General features: G+C 36.0%; 1 protein-coding gene across 1 annotated transcript in view; it reads left to right on the top strand.

Annotated features, from left to right (window-relative positions):
* The window catches only part of KIAA0825 (KIAA0825 ortholog), a 265,101-nt gene that overhangs the window by 76,914 nt on the left and 172,034 nt on the right, over positions 1–16,153 (top strand). Inside the window, exons 6-11 of the mRNA XM_056513524.1 lie at positions 2,040–2,134; positions 3,782–4,009; positions 5,007–5,272; positions 6,531–6,681; positions 9,684–9,874; positions 12,119–12,301. Coding sequence (XP_056369499.1) covers positions 2,040–2,134; positions 3,782–4,009; positions 5,007–5,272; positions 6,531–6,681; positions 9,684–9,874; positions 12,119–12,301 — 1,114 coding nt within the window. The remainder of the gene's footprint in view (positions 1–2,039; positions 2,135–3,781; positions 4,010–5,006; positions 5,273–6,530; positions 6,682–9,683; positions 9,875–12,118; positions 12,302–16,153) is intronic.

The following is a 16,153-nucleotide window of genomic DNA, read 5'->3' as shown; positions in this document are numbered from 1 at the left end:
GGCCAGTCATTTCTTCACGGAGGTCTGTCAAGCTGGTCAAGCATGACTTCCCATTACTGAAGCCATGCTGACTGCTCCTGATGAATTCTTTGCAATGTGCCCAGAAATGCCTCTGTTACCTTCCTTGGGGTTGAAGTGAGGTTGACAAGGTTTTGATTCTCTGAGGAATTCTTCTTGCCCTTTTTGAAAATAGGAGTGACATTTGCTTTCTTCTAGCCTTTGGACTCTTCTCCCAGTTGTCATGATTGATCAAAGATTATTGAGAGTGGCCTTGCAATGACATCTGGCTATCAGCAATGGATAGACGGGGACATCTGAGTTTGGATCAGAAGCCAATTTTATTGAGTATACAAGGTGTTTATATAGGGTGTTACTTGTGTGGCACTTACATAGGGTTCTATTTTTGGTAACAATTTCCCATTGGTTACACATTCTTTATGACCTCATGTCACCTGGTAATATTATCTTATCACAAAGTTTCACAATGTGTTTTTTGGTCACTTCTTGCCCAGCTAGCATTTATCTGCGTCTGTCTCCCACAGTTTCTGCTCAATCAGGCCTAAGATATCAGGCCCCTTTGTCAGTTTCATTGTACTCTTTGTTTTGTTCCCTCTATCTGCCAGCTCCTTCCACACTTGCAGGTGCATCTCATGCGGGCCCAAGGATTTCAGTATGTTGGGTTTGCTTAGTTATCAGACTTGATCCCCTTCCACCAAGAGTACATCTTCCTTGCTCCAGCCTTACCTCCTGGTCTCTGGGGCCTGGGATTCCTGAAGGCTGGTCTTGATAGTAAATACTTAGCTGAAGACATTCAGTATCTCAACCTTTTTCATATCTGTGTTACCAGGTTCCCCCCGTCTTGTTGAGCAATGGGCTCATGTTTTCCCTAGTCTTCCATTTATCACCTGTGTACTCATAGAAGCCCTTCTTGTTGTCTTTGATATCCCTGGTCAAATTAGTTGCATTTGAGCTTTAACTTCCTTAACTTTTTCCATGCTCAGAAGTTGTTTATGTGTCCCTCCCAGATTACTCATCCTTACTTCCACACTCTTTATTCTTCATTTTGTGTTTGAGTTTGGCTATATCTTCTTGTTCCTGCCTGCAGGTCTTTGCATTTTTTTTTCAACTCTCTTGAGTTTGGCAGAGGTGACCCTTGAATATTAGTAAAGTTTCTTGTGTCCCATTACCTAAGGCCTTATCCCATTTGACTCTCCCAGGCAGATATTTGAAGAGGCCAAAGTCTGTTCTTCTGAAGTCTGGGGCTGTGAGCTTGTTATTCACCCTCCTTTGCGCTCTCAGGATCTGGAACTCCACTATCTCATGGCCACTGCAGCTGAGGCTGCCTTGGACTTTCAAATTCCCTGACAAGCACCTTCATTTGTGCTTGTATCACTTGGAATAGGAATCATCAATTCACTTCAGTAAGCCAGATTTCTTGAAACACTGATAAAAGTGAATTCAATGCCAGATATTTGTTTATCTTTTGCAAACCTGGGGCAATATCCCATTATTCTAAGGTTTATAAGTGAGCTTTGTACCAGCCCTTCTTAAGGCACTTCTCTTGTTCTTTATGTTTTTATAAACCATATTTTTGCTTATGATAACTAATTAACTGTCTTTTAATTCTTATTGTATTGGTGTTTGCAAATAAGTAAAAGCTGTAAAAATATATTAGTGTCCAATTGATATAATTCTTTGAACAAAGAGGAGAAATTAATTTCTATACAGCTGATCTAGTGTTATAAAAAGAGATGACTTCACAATCAGTATAAAAATGCATTACTGACAAAAGAAACCATATTTTACACATTATATGTGCATTTGTATAAAATACAAGTACAACTAGATGTTGATTTCATCATGTTATATAAAAGAAACTGTGTATAATTTGAATTTGACTTTATTATAACATTAGTATTCCCCTACACCTTCTTGAGGGGTTTTTTATGCTTCATATTGATATATCAGAAGATGTTGTAGGCTGCTGACTTTTCTACAGAATTAATCTTAACTTTGATCTCTTTTATCATACTGTGCAGGAGTTCTGAAGAGAGCTAGTGGGGAGCTTTTAATAGGAGAAACCAGAGCAAATGAAACCAGCGTGCTTCCTGAACAGTTACTTCAGGTAGAAGAGGTGAGTATGAAAAGAGTCTTACACTTTGTATGGGGTTTTCTTTTGTGTGTGCCTTCAGTGTAAACTTTCACCATGTTCATTATAAACACCTATTGCTGTAGTTTCATTACTTCAGCTACTCTGATTACTTTTATGTGCAAAGTTTCAGTTCAGATGGAATAAAATCATAAGGCTTTCAAAGAAGTGGTTGGTGTTTTGTACTTAATAACAGAAAAAACATAATTATAAGATAGTTCATAACAAAGTGGGAAAAAATATTGCTAAATTATGATAGCTTTCTAAGTATTATACATATAATCTCAAAGAATCTTGAAGATGTCTTAAGAAGTTCTTTGAATCTGGTCATAATGGTTCTTCCTAGAGGTATAGGTATTCATACAATGTCTAGTTTCTTTGATGCCAACAAACTACTGTGTAATAAGCACTGTGCTTTGTGGAATGTAGGTACAAGATTGTTTTTATCTGGCTCCCATTTACTACAAAACATTATTGTTGATTTTCTGGCACCAAGTGCTCCAACAAGTCTGATACTTTACAATAGTGGATTTTAATTTCTTAATGGCTTGATTTTAATTTTGAATTTTTTTTTTTAAATTGTACTTAGGTGTGTGAGACTAATACTAATATGTCTTACAAAGAAGAATATTTTAGGTAGATCGGCATGTTCATAATTTTAAAAAAATGAGGGAATGCAAAAGTGTATGTCCATGGGGGCTGTCACTGTGTTTACAAGAGCTGAATGTTGCTAGTGGGGAAAGGAAAAGGAAGGAGGATAAAACTCCAAGTTGAAGTAAACTGAAAGGGCTTTACTTTATAGACCTTCATTCTCTTCCAATTTCATATTATACTGCAGAAATGGTGAGGAATCTGTCTTTCCTATTCTCCTACTGTGCCCTCATGGTGGAGATATTTACTGAACATCATCTTCTGTCATTAAAATATGTCTCTTACAGTGGTGCAGTGCTCAAATGACCACTTCTGGAAAGGTTTAAGTCTGATGTAAATCATAAGAGCAATGCAAAGTCAGATAAGTTGAAAAGTAATGATGTCCTACTGTGTCTACTTCTGGCAACTATTGTACTTCAGATTATTTCAGAAGTCTCTGTTTAAAGAAGGCAAAGAACAGATGTAAACCACAGTAAAAGCCAGCATTGGCTAAAAGCTACAAATCTCTATTTAAACATTTTAATATTTTCTAAATCCAGCTGTGTTAAAACCAGCTCCTCTTAAGTGTTTCCCATTGAGACTCATGGTGAATAACTTCCAGTTGTTACCTTGCAGTGAAAATTATTACAGGGTACATTGCTAGATTACTTGTTATACTATTGAAAATATCTATAAATTCTTTGGCTTTTTAAAGTAGATTCTGTTAAAAATTATACATTAAGTAAAGATGAAGCATGTTTTGTTAAAAGCTGTCTTGTTTAAACAGGAGGGTTTTTTTGAAAAAAAAAATTGATGACAAGTTTAATGTTGTTATGCCAAAAACACTGCTTTTAGTATGATTTCAACACTAGTGGACTATATTTTAAATTCTTTAAACTAATTTCAAGATATGACAGTGTCCTGTAATTTAATTTTGAATGTACATTTAATTTTCAGATAATATTAACACTCAATAATGACTTTAAATTAATTTAATTTCAGCCTATTTTACTGAGTTTTGGCTGGAGAAACGCATTTAAAGACCTGTCTTCTTCCGTGGCTCACTGTATAACAATAGCAATTGAGGATTTTTCATCTAAAATTCTTCAACATGAGCAGAAAGAAGAGTTTTCAGCTGCAGGCTGTGCAATGAGTCTTGTAAACAACCACCAAATGAAGGAGTCCTGCAGAGCAGTCCAACAGGAGGAGCAACCAAAACGAATTGCTAAGGCAGGTATCAAAAGATCTGAAGTTTGAAGGGAGACAGAATGCCAAGGCTGTTTGCCATCTATGCTTTGAAGTACTTACAGTACTATTAATATTCTATATCTTATATAAATGGAATTAAGAAGAAAGTGAGAGGCATTACAATGTGAAGCTGAACAGAGCTTTATACAATAGCCTGTAGTTTATACTTGAAAGAATTAACTTTTAAACTTCACTGGCATTATTTTTTTCAGCCAAAAAGTTCTAAAGCATTCTGATTAGTATCTGCTCTGTTACCAAGTGGTTCGATGGGAAAATGTCGAAAGCTTTGAAATATGGCTGTAAAGGGATTTCCTGTATTCATATCATTAGACATGCCATTCAAGTAATTGGCATAACCAGTAATAAAGCCAATTTAGAGTTATTTGATTTGGCTGAAAGGTCATCTATTAATTACATTTCTTTTGTAAGGAAAGGTATGTTTGAAAGACTTTTTAAAGTAAGATTTGCAACTATTATAGCAGATTTGGAATTATTATAATGAATTCTTGCTTGAAATAACACTTGAGCTTTGGGGAGATAATTTTAGGGAGATTAATGTATGAATTTATGAAGAGATGACATGTTTGTTTCCCAATCCAGTGTTAAAAAATGTGTTTGTGTATTTTTCAAAATTAATTAGTTTAGAAAATTATCTTTATTTACAAGGAATTAACCTTGTGCTTTGAATGTACATTTAGTGACATCAAAAGCAAATGAAGGCATTACTAGCATAAAATGGTTTTAATTTTCCTCTTAGTATAGAATATGCAGCTTTAAAGCAAGAAGGAATGAAAGAATATTTAATTTACTTTAAAGAAATGTTACTCCTCTGTTTAAGAGATTAGAGTGTTTGTAAAGCTGATTCAATATATTTATGTTTCATGCCAATTTCATTATTCAAGCGTCTGACCCTAGCGTGTATAAATTAAGCAGTGCTGTCAGAATACAAATAACTTGGTGCCACATTTATTCCTCTCAGTTTTGTTCTGACATCATGGAAGAACTCGACACATTGCTTCCATTGGCTCTGGCCTGCAGAGATGATTCTCTTCAGGAAATTAGAACAAACTTTGTAGAGGCCTGCAGCAAAGTGGCAACAGCTGTTTTGGCAAGACTGGAGGAGAAAAGCAGAGATGTTCCCTCGAAGGCTCCCCTGCAAGACCTGTATGCTGCCCTTTCCACAGCAATATATGTCTTCCAGCATTTTACAATGTACAGCAATTTAATGAGAGAAACAAGCAAAAAGTACGTCCTTTTTACTTAAAATGTTTAATTCAAGCATAAATAATATGAGACTTTATTCTATTTTGGTGATATGGTATGATAGTAGTTTTCCAAATATTTTTTTAGCACATGCAGTATGTGTACCATTTACAAAAATACCTGAATCAACCTGATAATCTAGAGCAGTCATTGCAAAACAAATTATTTATGTGTAAGATTTGCATTTGATTTGCAGATCAATTTTTTAAAATTATTAAATAGGATTAAAATAGGATTGTCCAGGGAGCTGAATGTACTTTGAATGTACTGAATGGCTCTGATGTTATATAAATAAATTGCTAAGGCCTTGATTTTCTTTTCTGACTTTTGCAATACCTAATTTTCATAAGATCTGATTCAGCACATAGCACATTGTAGAGAACATATAAAATATAAAAGTACGTTTCTGTGCTTTTTCCTACCACCATGTGTATTCAGATGTAAAGAAATACATACATTTTAGTTTTAGAATTTAGTTTATTACTACATGTAGAAACTAGAGAAGATATGAAGTAGGAGTGTAAAGTCAAAGTGTTTGACCTGCCTTTGTGTTTGACTTGGGGTAAATATAACTACATTTGCTTTTAGGAGATTTTGGAGATTGTCTTAAGGTATTAGGAGTCTGTTGGCCCACATGTTTCTAGCCAGTGCAATTTAAAAGTAGAAACAGTGTTTTATGGGAGGGACCCTGAAGTAGCACAATTTCTAAGGAATGTATGATTTCTAAGTGCACTAACTAATGCACTGTTGAGCTGCTTTGTCTCTGATATTTTACTGTCTCCTGCATGAAGTGTATCTTTGTGAGTGGGAAGTCTGAGCCAAAATACTGCTCAATAATTCTGCTTAGGTGTATTATCAGGGAGTTTTAGTGCATGCTTTCCAAAAGCAATCTCTGTACTCTGTGCTTATGTTTTCTTTGTCATACTCAGTGCTGATGTAATAATTGCTGATGCAAGAATGCTGCAACACCCAAATAAGTGAATGACAAATTCACTTGTCTCAGAAAATAGGATGAAGTAATTTATTTCTCAGTGATTGGTTAAATGAGAATTTATAGACAAGCAGACATATTTTAAGAACTTTTGAAACACAACATTGCAAAACTGATTGCAAGGTTCAGGACCAAGAGGAAATGAATGATTGATAGCAACAAATCAAAACTACTTGCAGTTCTAGGGATTGTTACCTCGTAGTGCACAGCCTTTCAATCATTGTCTCTTTAATCATTCTTTCTGAACAGACCCCTGTTCCTAGTGCCTGTCCAAAAATACCAGGAATTCATCAACATTCTCCAGTTTCAAGTTACGAACTACTGCATCAGCGTTTGTGCTACAAGCATTTTACAGGATGCTGAGAGCCACTACTGGGATGACTGCAAAGCTTTTTATGAGGTGTGAGGTTAAGTTTACTATGGCTGCCTTTTACAAAAAATGTTTAAATGGTTGCCAGCTCTCTGACTAATCAGAAGCATGAGATTATTATTCTAACATAAGGATTATTGGAATTTACTATTTTGAAATATCTATTATTGCAGGCAAGTCTCTCTGGAAATGATGTAGGAAAACATGGTCATTTAAAGATGAGATAGAATGTTACCATGAAGTGTTTGTGTCATTTGCTTAATAAAATTTTTATTGTGGTTCAAGACATTTATGTAGAACTCAGTAAAGTGTACACCATCATCTTAATCTCTAATAACTTTACACTTCTTTTAGAAAATCTTTTTCTAGGAAATTTTTAATTTGGTTCTTTGATTTTTATTTTCAAATTTTACTTTTTGTGAATAAAGGGTGTAACAAAGAAAGATGGTCAATATAGTTACCTAAAGCATTCAAAAATGTATTTCTGAAGTAACCAGTGCAATTTCACCTGCATGTTGAAGTCATGGGTCTGATCTATAGATATAATCCTAATGATTCTATGAAAAAAAAATTAAAATATTTATTTTCATTTGTTATATTTTTTCCTTCATCCTAGTTGAGTACAAACATAAGTTGACATACACTGTTTGAAATTATTTTCCCTTAATTTCAGGATGAAGTATTATATGGGTTTTTAATCAGTAGTAACTGAGGTCTCTTGAAGATGTCCTGCCTTGTGTAATTTTCTGTGTGAGACAGTTGGTGTGTTCTGTTAAGAATTTTCTAGAATTCTTACATAAAAGAAAATTCCATTTGATACATGTAATCTACAAATATAGTATAAGAAGCTGCTCTGTCAGTGACAAAATCTATGCTGGACAGGGTATGCAGACCATAGAGTAATTAATCAAAGTGTCCATCCCTCAAACAGAAGTAAATATGTTCAAACAATTTTGTTTAATAATAGATGACAGGGTAAGAAATGCAGTGGCTTTTGGCAGCTGCTGAATCATGATATGATCTTCATAGTCTGTAGTGCCTGTGGTGCTGTGTCCTGTTTATTGATGACCCAGTAACTTCACCATGGAAAAATAGTTGTCTGATGAGAAAGAATATGGAGTAGCTAAAGAGTTTTATCATAACTGAACAGAACTGATGTGTGTAGGAAGGAATGAGGAAAACTGGTGTCTCAGCTCTGCATGTTTGCAGGATTTGATGTGAAAAGTATTTGATTTTACATCATCACTCCTCTTTTTGCTGGGCCAAGGGAGGTGGCCCACGGGTGGACCATGATCTACTCTGAGTTCCTTCAGAGGTGTGCTGCTGAGCAGATGTTACTTCAATTGACGTCTTGTAGGCACCCTAAATGGAAGAGATTGGATTAAGATCTTTTGCTTGTTACAGAGACAATTCCCTGCTGAAATTTCCAGCAGTGAGAGGTGGCTTCTTCCAACATATGAGCTCAGCAGGAAGCGTGCCACTGGGCCAGCTCTCCAGATTATGCTTTTGAATGAAGCTCTTAGTGTTACAGACATCTGCTGTAGCTGTGGGAACTTATGTTTCCTAACAGTCAAAGAATAAAGAATTGTCTGTTCAGAGGTAATACAGAGTGGCTTATGTAATAAAACACAGCTGCTTGTTTCCTCGTATAACCTAAATAGAAGCTCACATCTGTTTTTATTATATGCAGCCTGCAAAAATAGCAGATGTTTATCAGTGGATTTGTCTAGAAATGGCAACAAATAGAAACATACGTCAGAAAAGGGGAGTGAATCTTATTTAAATCTTAAGTGATATTGTTGCTTCTGCAGTGGAGGTGCAGTACTAAAAAAGGGGAAAAGAGCTATTACTTAAATAAACCAAAGCAGAGAAAGTGAAACAATTTGTGTTTATAATTACAAAGTTAAAAAAGTAAAACCCATCAAACAAGCTCATTTATTTTGTTCTTTGACATAATTTTTGCAACTTTTTAATATAAAATGCACTTCAAATATTATGTCAGAGAAAAACCAAATAGTATCAATTTCCAATAATCTGCTAATGCTTATGCTGATGTATTTTAAAAAAAGCCAGATTATTCTTGATTTTCATTGTTAAAGAATGCCTATCAAACTCTCTAAAAGTGTTTTTAAAATTGTGGAGTTATTTTATATTTCTAATAATGCTAAAATACCAATAAATTCTTAAAATATTTCTCAGTTCCTTTGGGATGTGGGAACTGAAAATTGAAGTCTTTGTTCTCAAAAAAAGCTTGATGATAATGCTGTTTGCTGAAAAGGTATTTATTGAAATATTTAAACTTGAGTTTCCCTGTGTACTTTTTAGAATTATTATGGATTTTGATGTGATTTTGACTGTGATTTTTACTCCTGTGTATTTATTTCTGTATTTTAATGGGACAGATCTCTTTAGACAACTAAATGTTAATGCCAATGCTGATTCATTGCCAGAAAATGTTTGGTTTCAATACATTAAAATTACAAGAGGAAAAGAATCTTAGTAAAAAAACCTGGATATCTCTTATTACTGGCTTAATATTTCAATTGTTCTTTTCTCTTCTCTTCTTGCATATTTATTATATATAACCAAGGTTTTATAATCATGGTTATGCATAGCATTTCTGAAACTGGGTAAATACATATGCTTAAGTAATTTAAGTAATTATTTCTTTGAAGCCAAAGAAACTGCTATGTTAACTTTATCCTTTTTAACTTTATGCATACAGAATAGTGTCTGTGTTTTTAATCTAAACTTTCAACACTATGAGTTTTGAGACTAGGTTAATTGAGGATATGAGAGTTCAAATGCTGTGGTTTTATTTTGTGGCAGAACTGTAATTTCGTTACTGAAATGCAAGGTTTTTCCTTGCCAATCAAAGATGTCTCACATCTTTTCAAGGACCATTTTTGGCCATCATATTCCTGGAACTCTTTAGCTATTTCCTTTCAGATTGAATTAATTAGACCTATAGAAGTTAAACTGACATTTTGGAAGGTGTGTTTTTTTAATGTAATGTGTGGTGATTTTGATAGGGGGAAAGATGCTCGTTCTCTGTCCAGATGTGGCATTACTTCTGCTGTGCTCTTCATCATGATCTATGGACCATTCTACCTCCAAAGACAGCCCAGGAGATTCTTACAGATGTACTAGAGCGATCTTTGGATATTCTGGCCTCCAGATACTGTCAGGTGTGTCCGAGTTACAAAAGAACACCACAAATCAGGTAATGGTTGTATATTTAATGCACCATTTTGACAGATAAAATAATTAAATTTTAGTTTTCTATTCTTCACTGCTTTGATTCAAATTTCAATGTTATTGAACATGGCAGAGAGGATAGACCAAATCTATTTAAGTATATTTAGTAGTTATATTGCAAACTGGGTGGAATCAAAGGCCACTTTCAACTCTCTGTGAAATTGTTTCACAAACTGCTTGATTGGTTTGAAAGCCTCACAGTGAAAGTGCATTGAGGATTAGTGATGCAACCAAAAATGCGGACAAGCGTCAGGATTAGAATCAACGTTGATTCATTAAGAAAATTTAAGTTTTCCAGTATAATTTGTGTTTTTATAGCACTTCTAAAGTGAAAGAGCTACAAGGTCACATCAAAAGATTTGTCAGAATGATTGTGGTGTAGAAGGAGAGAGGAGAAAGAGGCTATTCCTTTTTCTGTCATTTTAGGAAATAAGAAATTGGAAGTTTTTCTTGTTGCAATTCTTAACGTTTTGCCAGAGCAGAGGTCTTTTTGAGAAATACTAAAGCAGGTGTCTTCAGGTGGAAGTTCATCCTACCTTTGTCCTTTCTATCCACTGTCTTGTAATGAATAAATAGGTGTATTTCTCCTAACAGAATCCCACAAAATTACAGAATGGTTGAGGTTGGAAGGGACCACACTGGGTCATCTGGTCCAACCTCCCTCCTCAGGCAGGTCATCCCAGAGCACATAGCACAAGGCCAAGGCCAGACAGCTTTTAGATGTCTCCAGTGAGGGGGAATCCACAACCTCTCTGGGAAATCTGTTCCAGTGCTTGGTCACCCACAAGTAAGAAAGTTCTTCCTCGTATTCAGGTGGAACTTCCTGTGCACTGGATTCTGACCATTGCCTTTTGTCCTATTGCACAGCACCACGGAGAAGAGTTAGAGTTTGTAATTTTAGAGGTTTAGAGACACTAAACATATTCTGTGTGAGCTAAGAGTTACATGCTGTCATCTCAAGTTTTATTATGAGAAAGGAGTATTGTTATGAGAGCTCAAGCAACTTGCACAAGATCACATTCTTGAAATGGGTAAGAAAAAAAACAAAGTTTTATTCTACATACCTATCTGTGTGCTCTATTCCTGCAATAACTTACTGTAATCAGGCTCTTCTGTATCTTTTGGTACAGAGAGATTTCCTGAAAACTTGCCTGGAAATTTTTTTAGGGAAAAGTTCCCTGAAATATGAAAAATGCAATATTACTTAAATATCATATTAGTAAATCCCATATGAATTTACTTTAAGCTAGTAAACAAGAAAGAACTTTCCACATTGTCATTTTGTAGAAAAGTTGCATATTCGTTAAGGTGATTCTTGAATTTTTCATTAAGTAAATTGAACTATCCAGTCATGAATTATTGAAAAAAAAATACTCCATATAATTCAATATATTTTATCACAGAATCTTTACAAATTATTTAATACTGTTGTAGTTTGTGAGGGAATCTTTTCTCCCAATGGTTCTTCAAATGGTAGAGAACTAATGTGTAATATGGACAAATGTCTGTTTATGTGTGTTTGCCTAGATTTTTCAAAAATAACATGATCCTTAAAAGTGCATATGATCCCATGTGCATCCATGGCTTTTAGGTACTTATGTACTTTTTAAAGTCCACGTATTTTTTGTGTTATTCACATGTCTCCTGTGTATTGTATGTCACCACAGTCTTGTGAGATTATTTTGTTGTAGTTTGGATTCTTGCTATTGTTCAGGCCAATGACATGATCCTCTGCCAACCAATATCAACAAGCAACAGATTACTGATTCAGAAACGTTCCATATGTACAAAATTGCATGGAGTTAGTTTTGCAAATTGAAGACTAAGTTCCTTTGTTCCTATTTTTTTTCCCCATCAGGATTTGGAAATAGTATGTACATTTTAATTATAAAAAACCAAAATTTATATTTATTTACTTTTAGTTTAGAAGTAAATTTTAAATTGTGTAGTGATACTATCCTTTGAAAAAGAGCATTTCCAAATTTTTAAGTAGTCTTTTCACTAGTTTCAGTAACAACTTCTCTGTGGAAGAGTTGATTTTTTGCAGAGTAGTGGGTAGAGACTTCCTGCATCGCTGAAGAGGAAATTTGAAGTCCATGCTATGATTCTGGTGTTTTTATCCTGTCAGAGAAAATGTCTGTTTAATTGGAATTTACCACTATCAAGATGTCTTAAGTAATGTTATTCTTGGGCTTTTTTTTCCGTACAGAATTGATATTGCAGCAATTTTGATGTCCACTGAAGATATGCTCTGGTCAATTTGTAGTTCTGTACAGGAGTTTCTAAATCCACAGCAAGACAGAGATCTCAGGATCTGTAAAATACATAGCCACTGCAATAGTCTGATCTCTGTGCTGGCTATTTTAACTTCACCCCTGAAGAATTTGTATGAGTGAGTATGAAATAAACATTCAATTTGAGATAAAGTTGCTTTCTGAGTTAACACAGTTAGACATACAAGGTGAATTTTTGTCTTGAAATCAAATGCAATGCATAGTATTGGCACATTTTAATAGTCTTTGGCTGTTTCTTAATTTGACCCCATTCTTATTTTTGTGATCTTACCTAAAGTCCAATTATATCTGCTGAGATGTTATTAGCTTTGGATCAAACTCCTGCTGTACGTTTCTTTTCTGTTAATAACGTAGACCAGAGTGAATGCCTGGGTTGATTTTCTCTGTGACAAAACTAGTAGAATTTGATTAGTTATTACTGCCCCAAATTTGGAATTTATTTTTCCAGTTAGTAATTTTTTTTTTTATATATATATATGGTATTGTTGATCTGAAAACATTTACTACTGTGGTACCAAATACTTTGGCAAGGTTTTCAAGGACTTCGTCATTCATCAATTGAAAAAGAAAAATCACCCTACTAGTTCAGATTTATCTACTTTAGGCTTCCAGCTAAATCAGAATGTTCTGTTGCCATCTGATAATGTTTCTAGAAGTACTGGAATGTAAAGATAATTTACTAAAATGATCATCTCGTTACATGACCAGTATGCTTTAACAAATACAGTTAAAAATGTAAAAATATAGAATATCTATATTTATAAAATCATGTATTTGCAAGTCACAGCTGTAAAAAATGGACATGTAACCTGCACTGAAATTGGATCTGAGTCTTTGGTTGATAAAATTCTTCTATATTCAGTTGGAAACACCTTGATACAGTGAATTTTAGGTACCGTACCTAGATCTGTTGTTTACTGGGGTATGTGTAGTTCATTACATCAAGAATCTATCAATAATGAATTTAAAAGTTATGCCCGATTTTAAAGGAATATTAATCTTTCATCAATTCTCTCTGCAATTATATTGCATAATCACAATTTCCATCTGTTATCTTGGCTCTATATCTTTCAAACCTTTGATGGAATCAACTGAAAGTGAAATCTTTTCTTTTAAATCTATCATGCTGTCTTTTGCTACTGGAAGTTTTCTCTTAGGTGCCTAGAAGTCATTTAATCTTTAGACTTTTCAGGAAAATTCTGTGTAATCAGAAAAGTGGCAATGATGAAACATTCTTCCAGGAGTTGCGTAATATTATGAATGGCTCATTTCCAACTTACTAGAGAGGCTGTATTCTCTATTGCTTAAGGGAACTAAAAATATTCAAATTTTTAAATTATTTTGTGGAAATTGAACAAAACCATAATGATTCTGAAAAATTAGTAATATCTTTAACTTCAAATAAGGTGATTCTGTTTTCTCATCCTAAGTTTTTGGTCTAGAGTTTCTTTTGTGTGACGAGGTTTCTTAGATCTGGTCCAAAATTCACCTTTGAATCTTGAGTCATCATTTAATACTTGTTTTTCTGTGCTTCATGTCTCTCCATCCTTCTGTGGCCTTCCTGAAGTATCTTTAGCATAATGGAAATGTTGCTTGGAAAGGACTGCTGGAGGTTGTCTAATCCAGCCTCCTCCTCAAAGCAGAACAATCACCAAGAGTAGTCAAGCATGACTGTGTTATGCTGACTCAACTGACACATGCCAGCCTCCAGGAACTGAAGTTTTACAACTTTTTTGTGAAGCCTGCTCTGCAGGTGTGATACCTTAGTGCAAAATGCTGCCTCATATCTAGTGTGAACCCTCAAAGCTGCTGGCTGTAATTTGCTGTATCACGTCGGCCCCCGCTGAGAAAAGTTGGTCAGTGTTGTCTTTTTGGTTACTCTTTGGGTGGTTGCAGGCTGCCATTAGATGAATTGACCACCTTAGCCACCTTTTCACCAGTGTAAAGGTCTCTAGGGCCCTCAAACATTTCTTACAGATGATTCAGTTTAGTTTTCTCCAGTTTTCTCACATCCTCCTTGAACTGCAGGCTCAACAGCTGGACAAAATATTCTAGGTAAGGCTTAAACTGTTGACAAGTAGATGAAGTAAATCACTTTGTTTTAGTTGCTATGTTCCTCCTAATAAAGCCCAGTGTGTGGTTTGCATTTTTTCTAGTGATGATATACTGTTGCCTTGTCTTCAACACCATGCTGTCCATAAACCCCAGGTTTGTGGCTGGGTAGGGTGGCACTCAGACAAGTCAGTTCCCAACCTGGGTTCTTGTAATTCTGTAGCTGGCATAAGCAGTTGCTCTTTACCTCAGTCAACTTTGTGAAATTCTGTTGGCCCAGTCCTCCATGAGTAGGCACTCAGCTGTTTGTTGTGTTAAATACTGTCTGCTTGCCCAGTTCAGTGTCACCTGAAAATGTCACAAGCAACTGTTCTCTGTTGGCTTTAGTCCACATTGTCAAGGACTTGTTGAACAAGGAGTCTCTAGAATGTGCTCCCCTAATCTACTGAGTGTTGCTATTTTCCTGCTGCTTACTCAAACCTCTGAAATAAGAGGATTTTCATACTTTTGAATTTCCAATCATCATTGTCTTACTCACTGACATGATTGTTCAGTTCAAGTAGCTCGGGTTTCATGTAGTAGATTGCACTGTTTCAGTGCTGCCTGTGAATACACAGCAGAGTGCAATGCCATTCTTTACTCATTAGTTTGAAGAGGAGTGTGGTGGTTTGTATTAATTTCCTGAAATAGTTCACTGTCAGGACCAGCAGGCTTCCTCTGTGTCTGACAAAAAACCAATCAGTGACCGGTTTTGAGAATTGGCAACACGTTAAACAGCTGAGAAGGCTGAACATGCCTCTGTGAATATGCATTTTGAAACAAACAGGCCCAGGAAGTGCCCCTTCTTTTCTTCTGCCTGAGAGGAATGTCGGGTTTGTCTTTACAAACAAGCTGTGGATCTGCTGGTAGGTAAGGCTAGCACTGAGAGATAAAAGAAACAATGGGATGGATTCCACTGATTGATATTTGCCTTTAAAAACAAACTGTAGGTTTGCTGTTAAATGAAATTGGGTATTAGAAGATGAAAGAAACAATGGGGAAAAACTATGAATTCTGTAAGAAGTAAAAATTAAAAGGAAATAGGGGAATTAGAAGGGAATCTCAGATGTCAGGCGTTCCGGGAAGTCTGTGCCTCTCAAGTAACTCAGTCCATGGGGAAAGAGAGAGGGAAAAGCGGCCGGGAAAATGGGATAAAAGGAGGCTGCGTCCTCCAAACGCTTGAGAGATTTCAGGGGAATGCCCCATGGCCTCTCCCTTTATTCGAATAAAATAAAAGGACTCCTCTGTCTCATTTTTGGACATAAACCTCTGGTGTTTGTGGATTAATTTTCCTGACATGCCTGAGTAAAAGGTACCAGTGGCGTGGCCAGGGCCGGGCTGGCACCGCGCAGGGCTCAGGAAGCCGCCGGGAGCTCGGCTGCTAAATCCCAGCCCTGCCTCCCAGGCCAGGGGGCCCGTGGCTCGGCTGAACATCTAGCCAGCATTAAACCTGTGCCCTGCCGCCTGTAAGGAATGGGACACCACCTCCTTTTTCAAGGCCTTTATTGAGAATCAGCTCTGTGGGGGGTGCCCTGAGGGATCAAGCGCACTGCCGCTGCTTCCAGTGGACAGTCTGGAGGAGGAGGAGTTCACCTGTGCTGTGCAGCAGGGCCAGAGCTTCCATCCTCACAGGAGTCCTTAGGAAGAAGCTTGCTGGCTCTTGGCCTAGGGATGTCATCTGGCCGAGTGCTGTTTAAGTCATGGCGACAAGGTGAAAAAGCTCTGGTTGGTGATTTCATCTTCACTGTGTTCTCAACCTGGGAATACCATATTTTAGTCTTGTAATATATAATATAATGTAATTCGTGTAAAGTTGTGAATTAATGTAAAATAAGCAATGTGTGTATGAGTAAAGTAAG

This window comes from Oenanthe melanoleuca, chromosome Z, assembly GCF_029582105.1.
Source record: "Oenanthe melanoleuca isolate GR-GAL-2019-014 chromosome Z, OMel1.0, whole genome shotgun sequence".
Classification (NCBI taxonomy): Eukaryota; Metazoa; Chordata; class Aves; order Passeriformes; family Muscicapidae; genus Oenanthe; species Oenanthe melanoleuca.
This window is presented reverse-complemented; position numbering and strand designations above follow the sequence as displayed.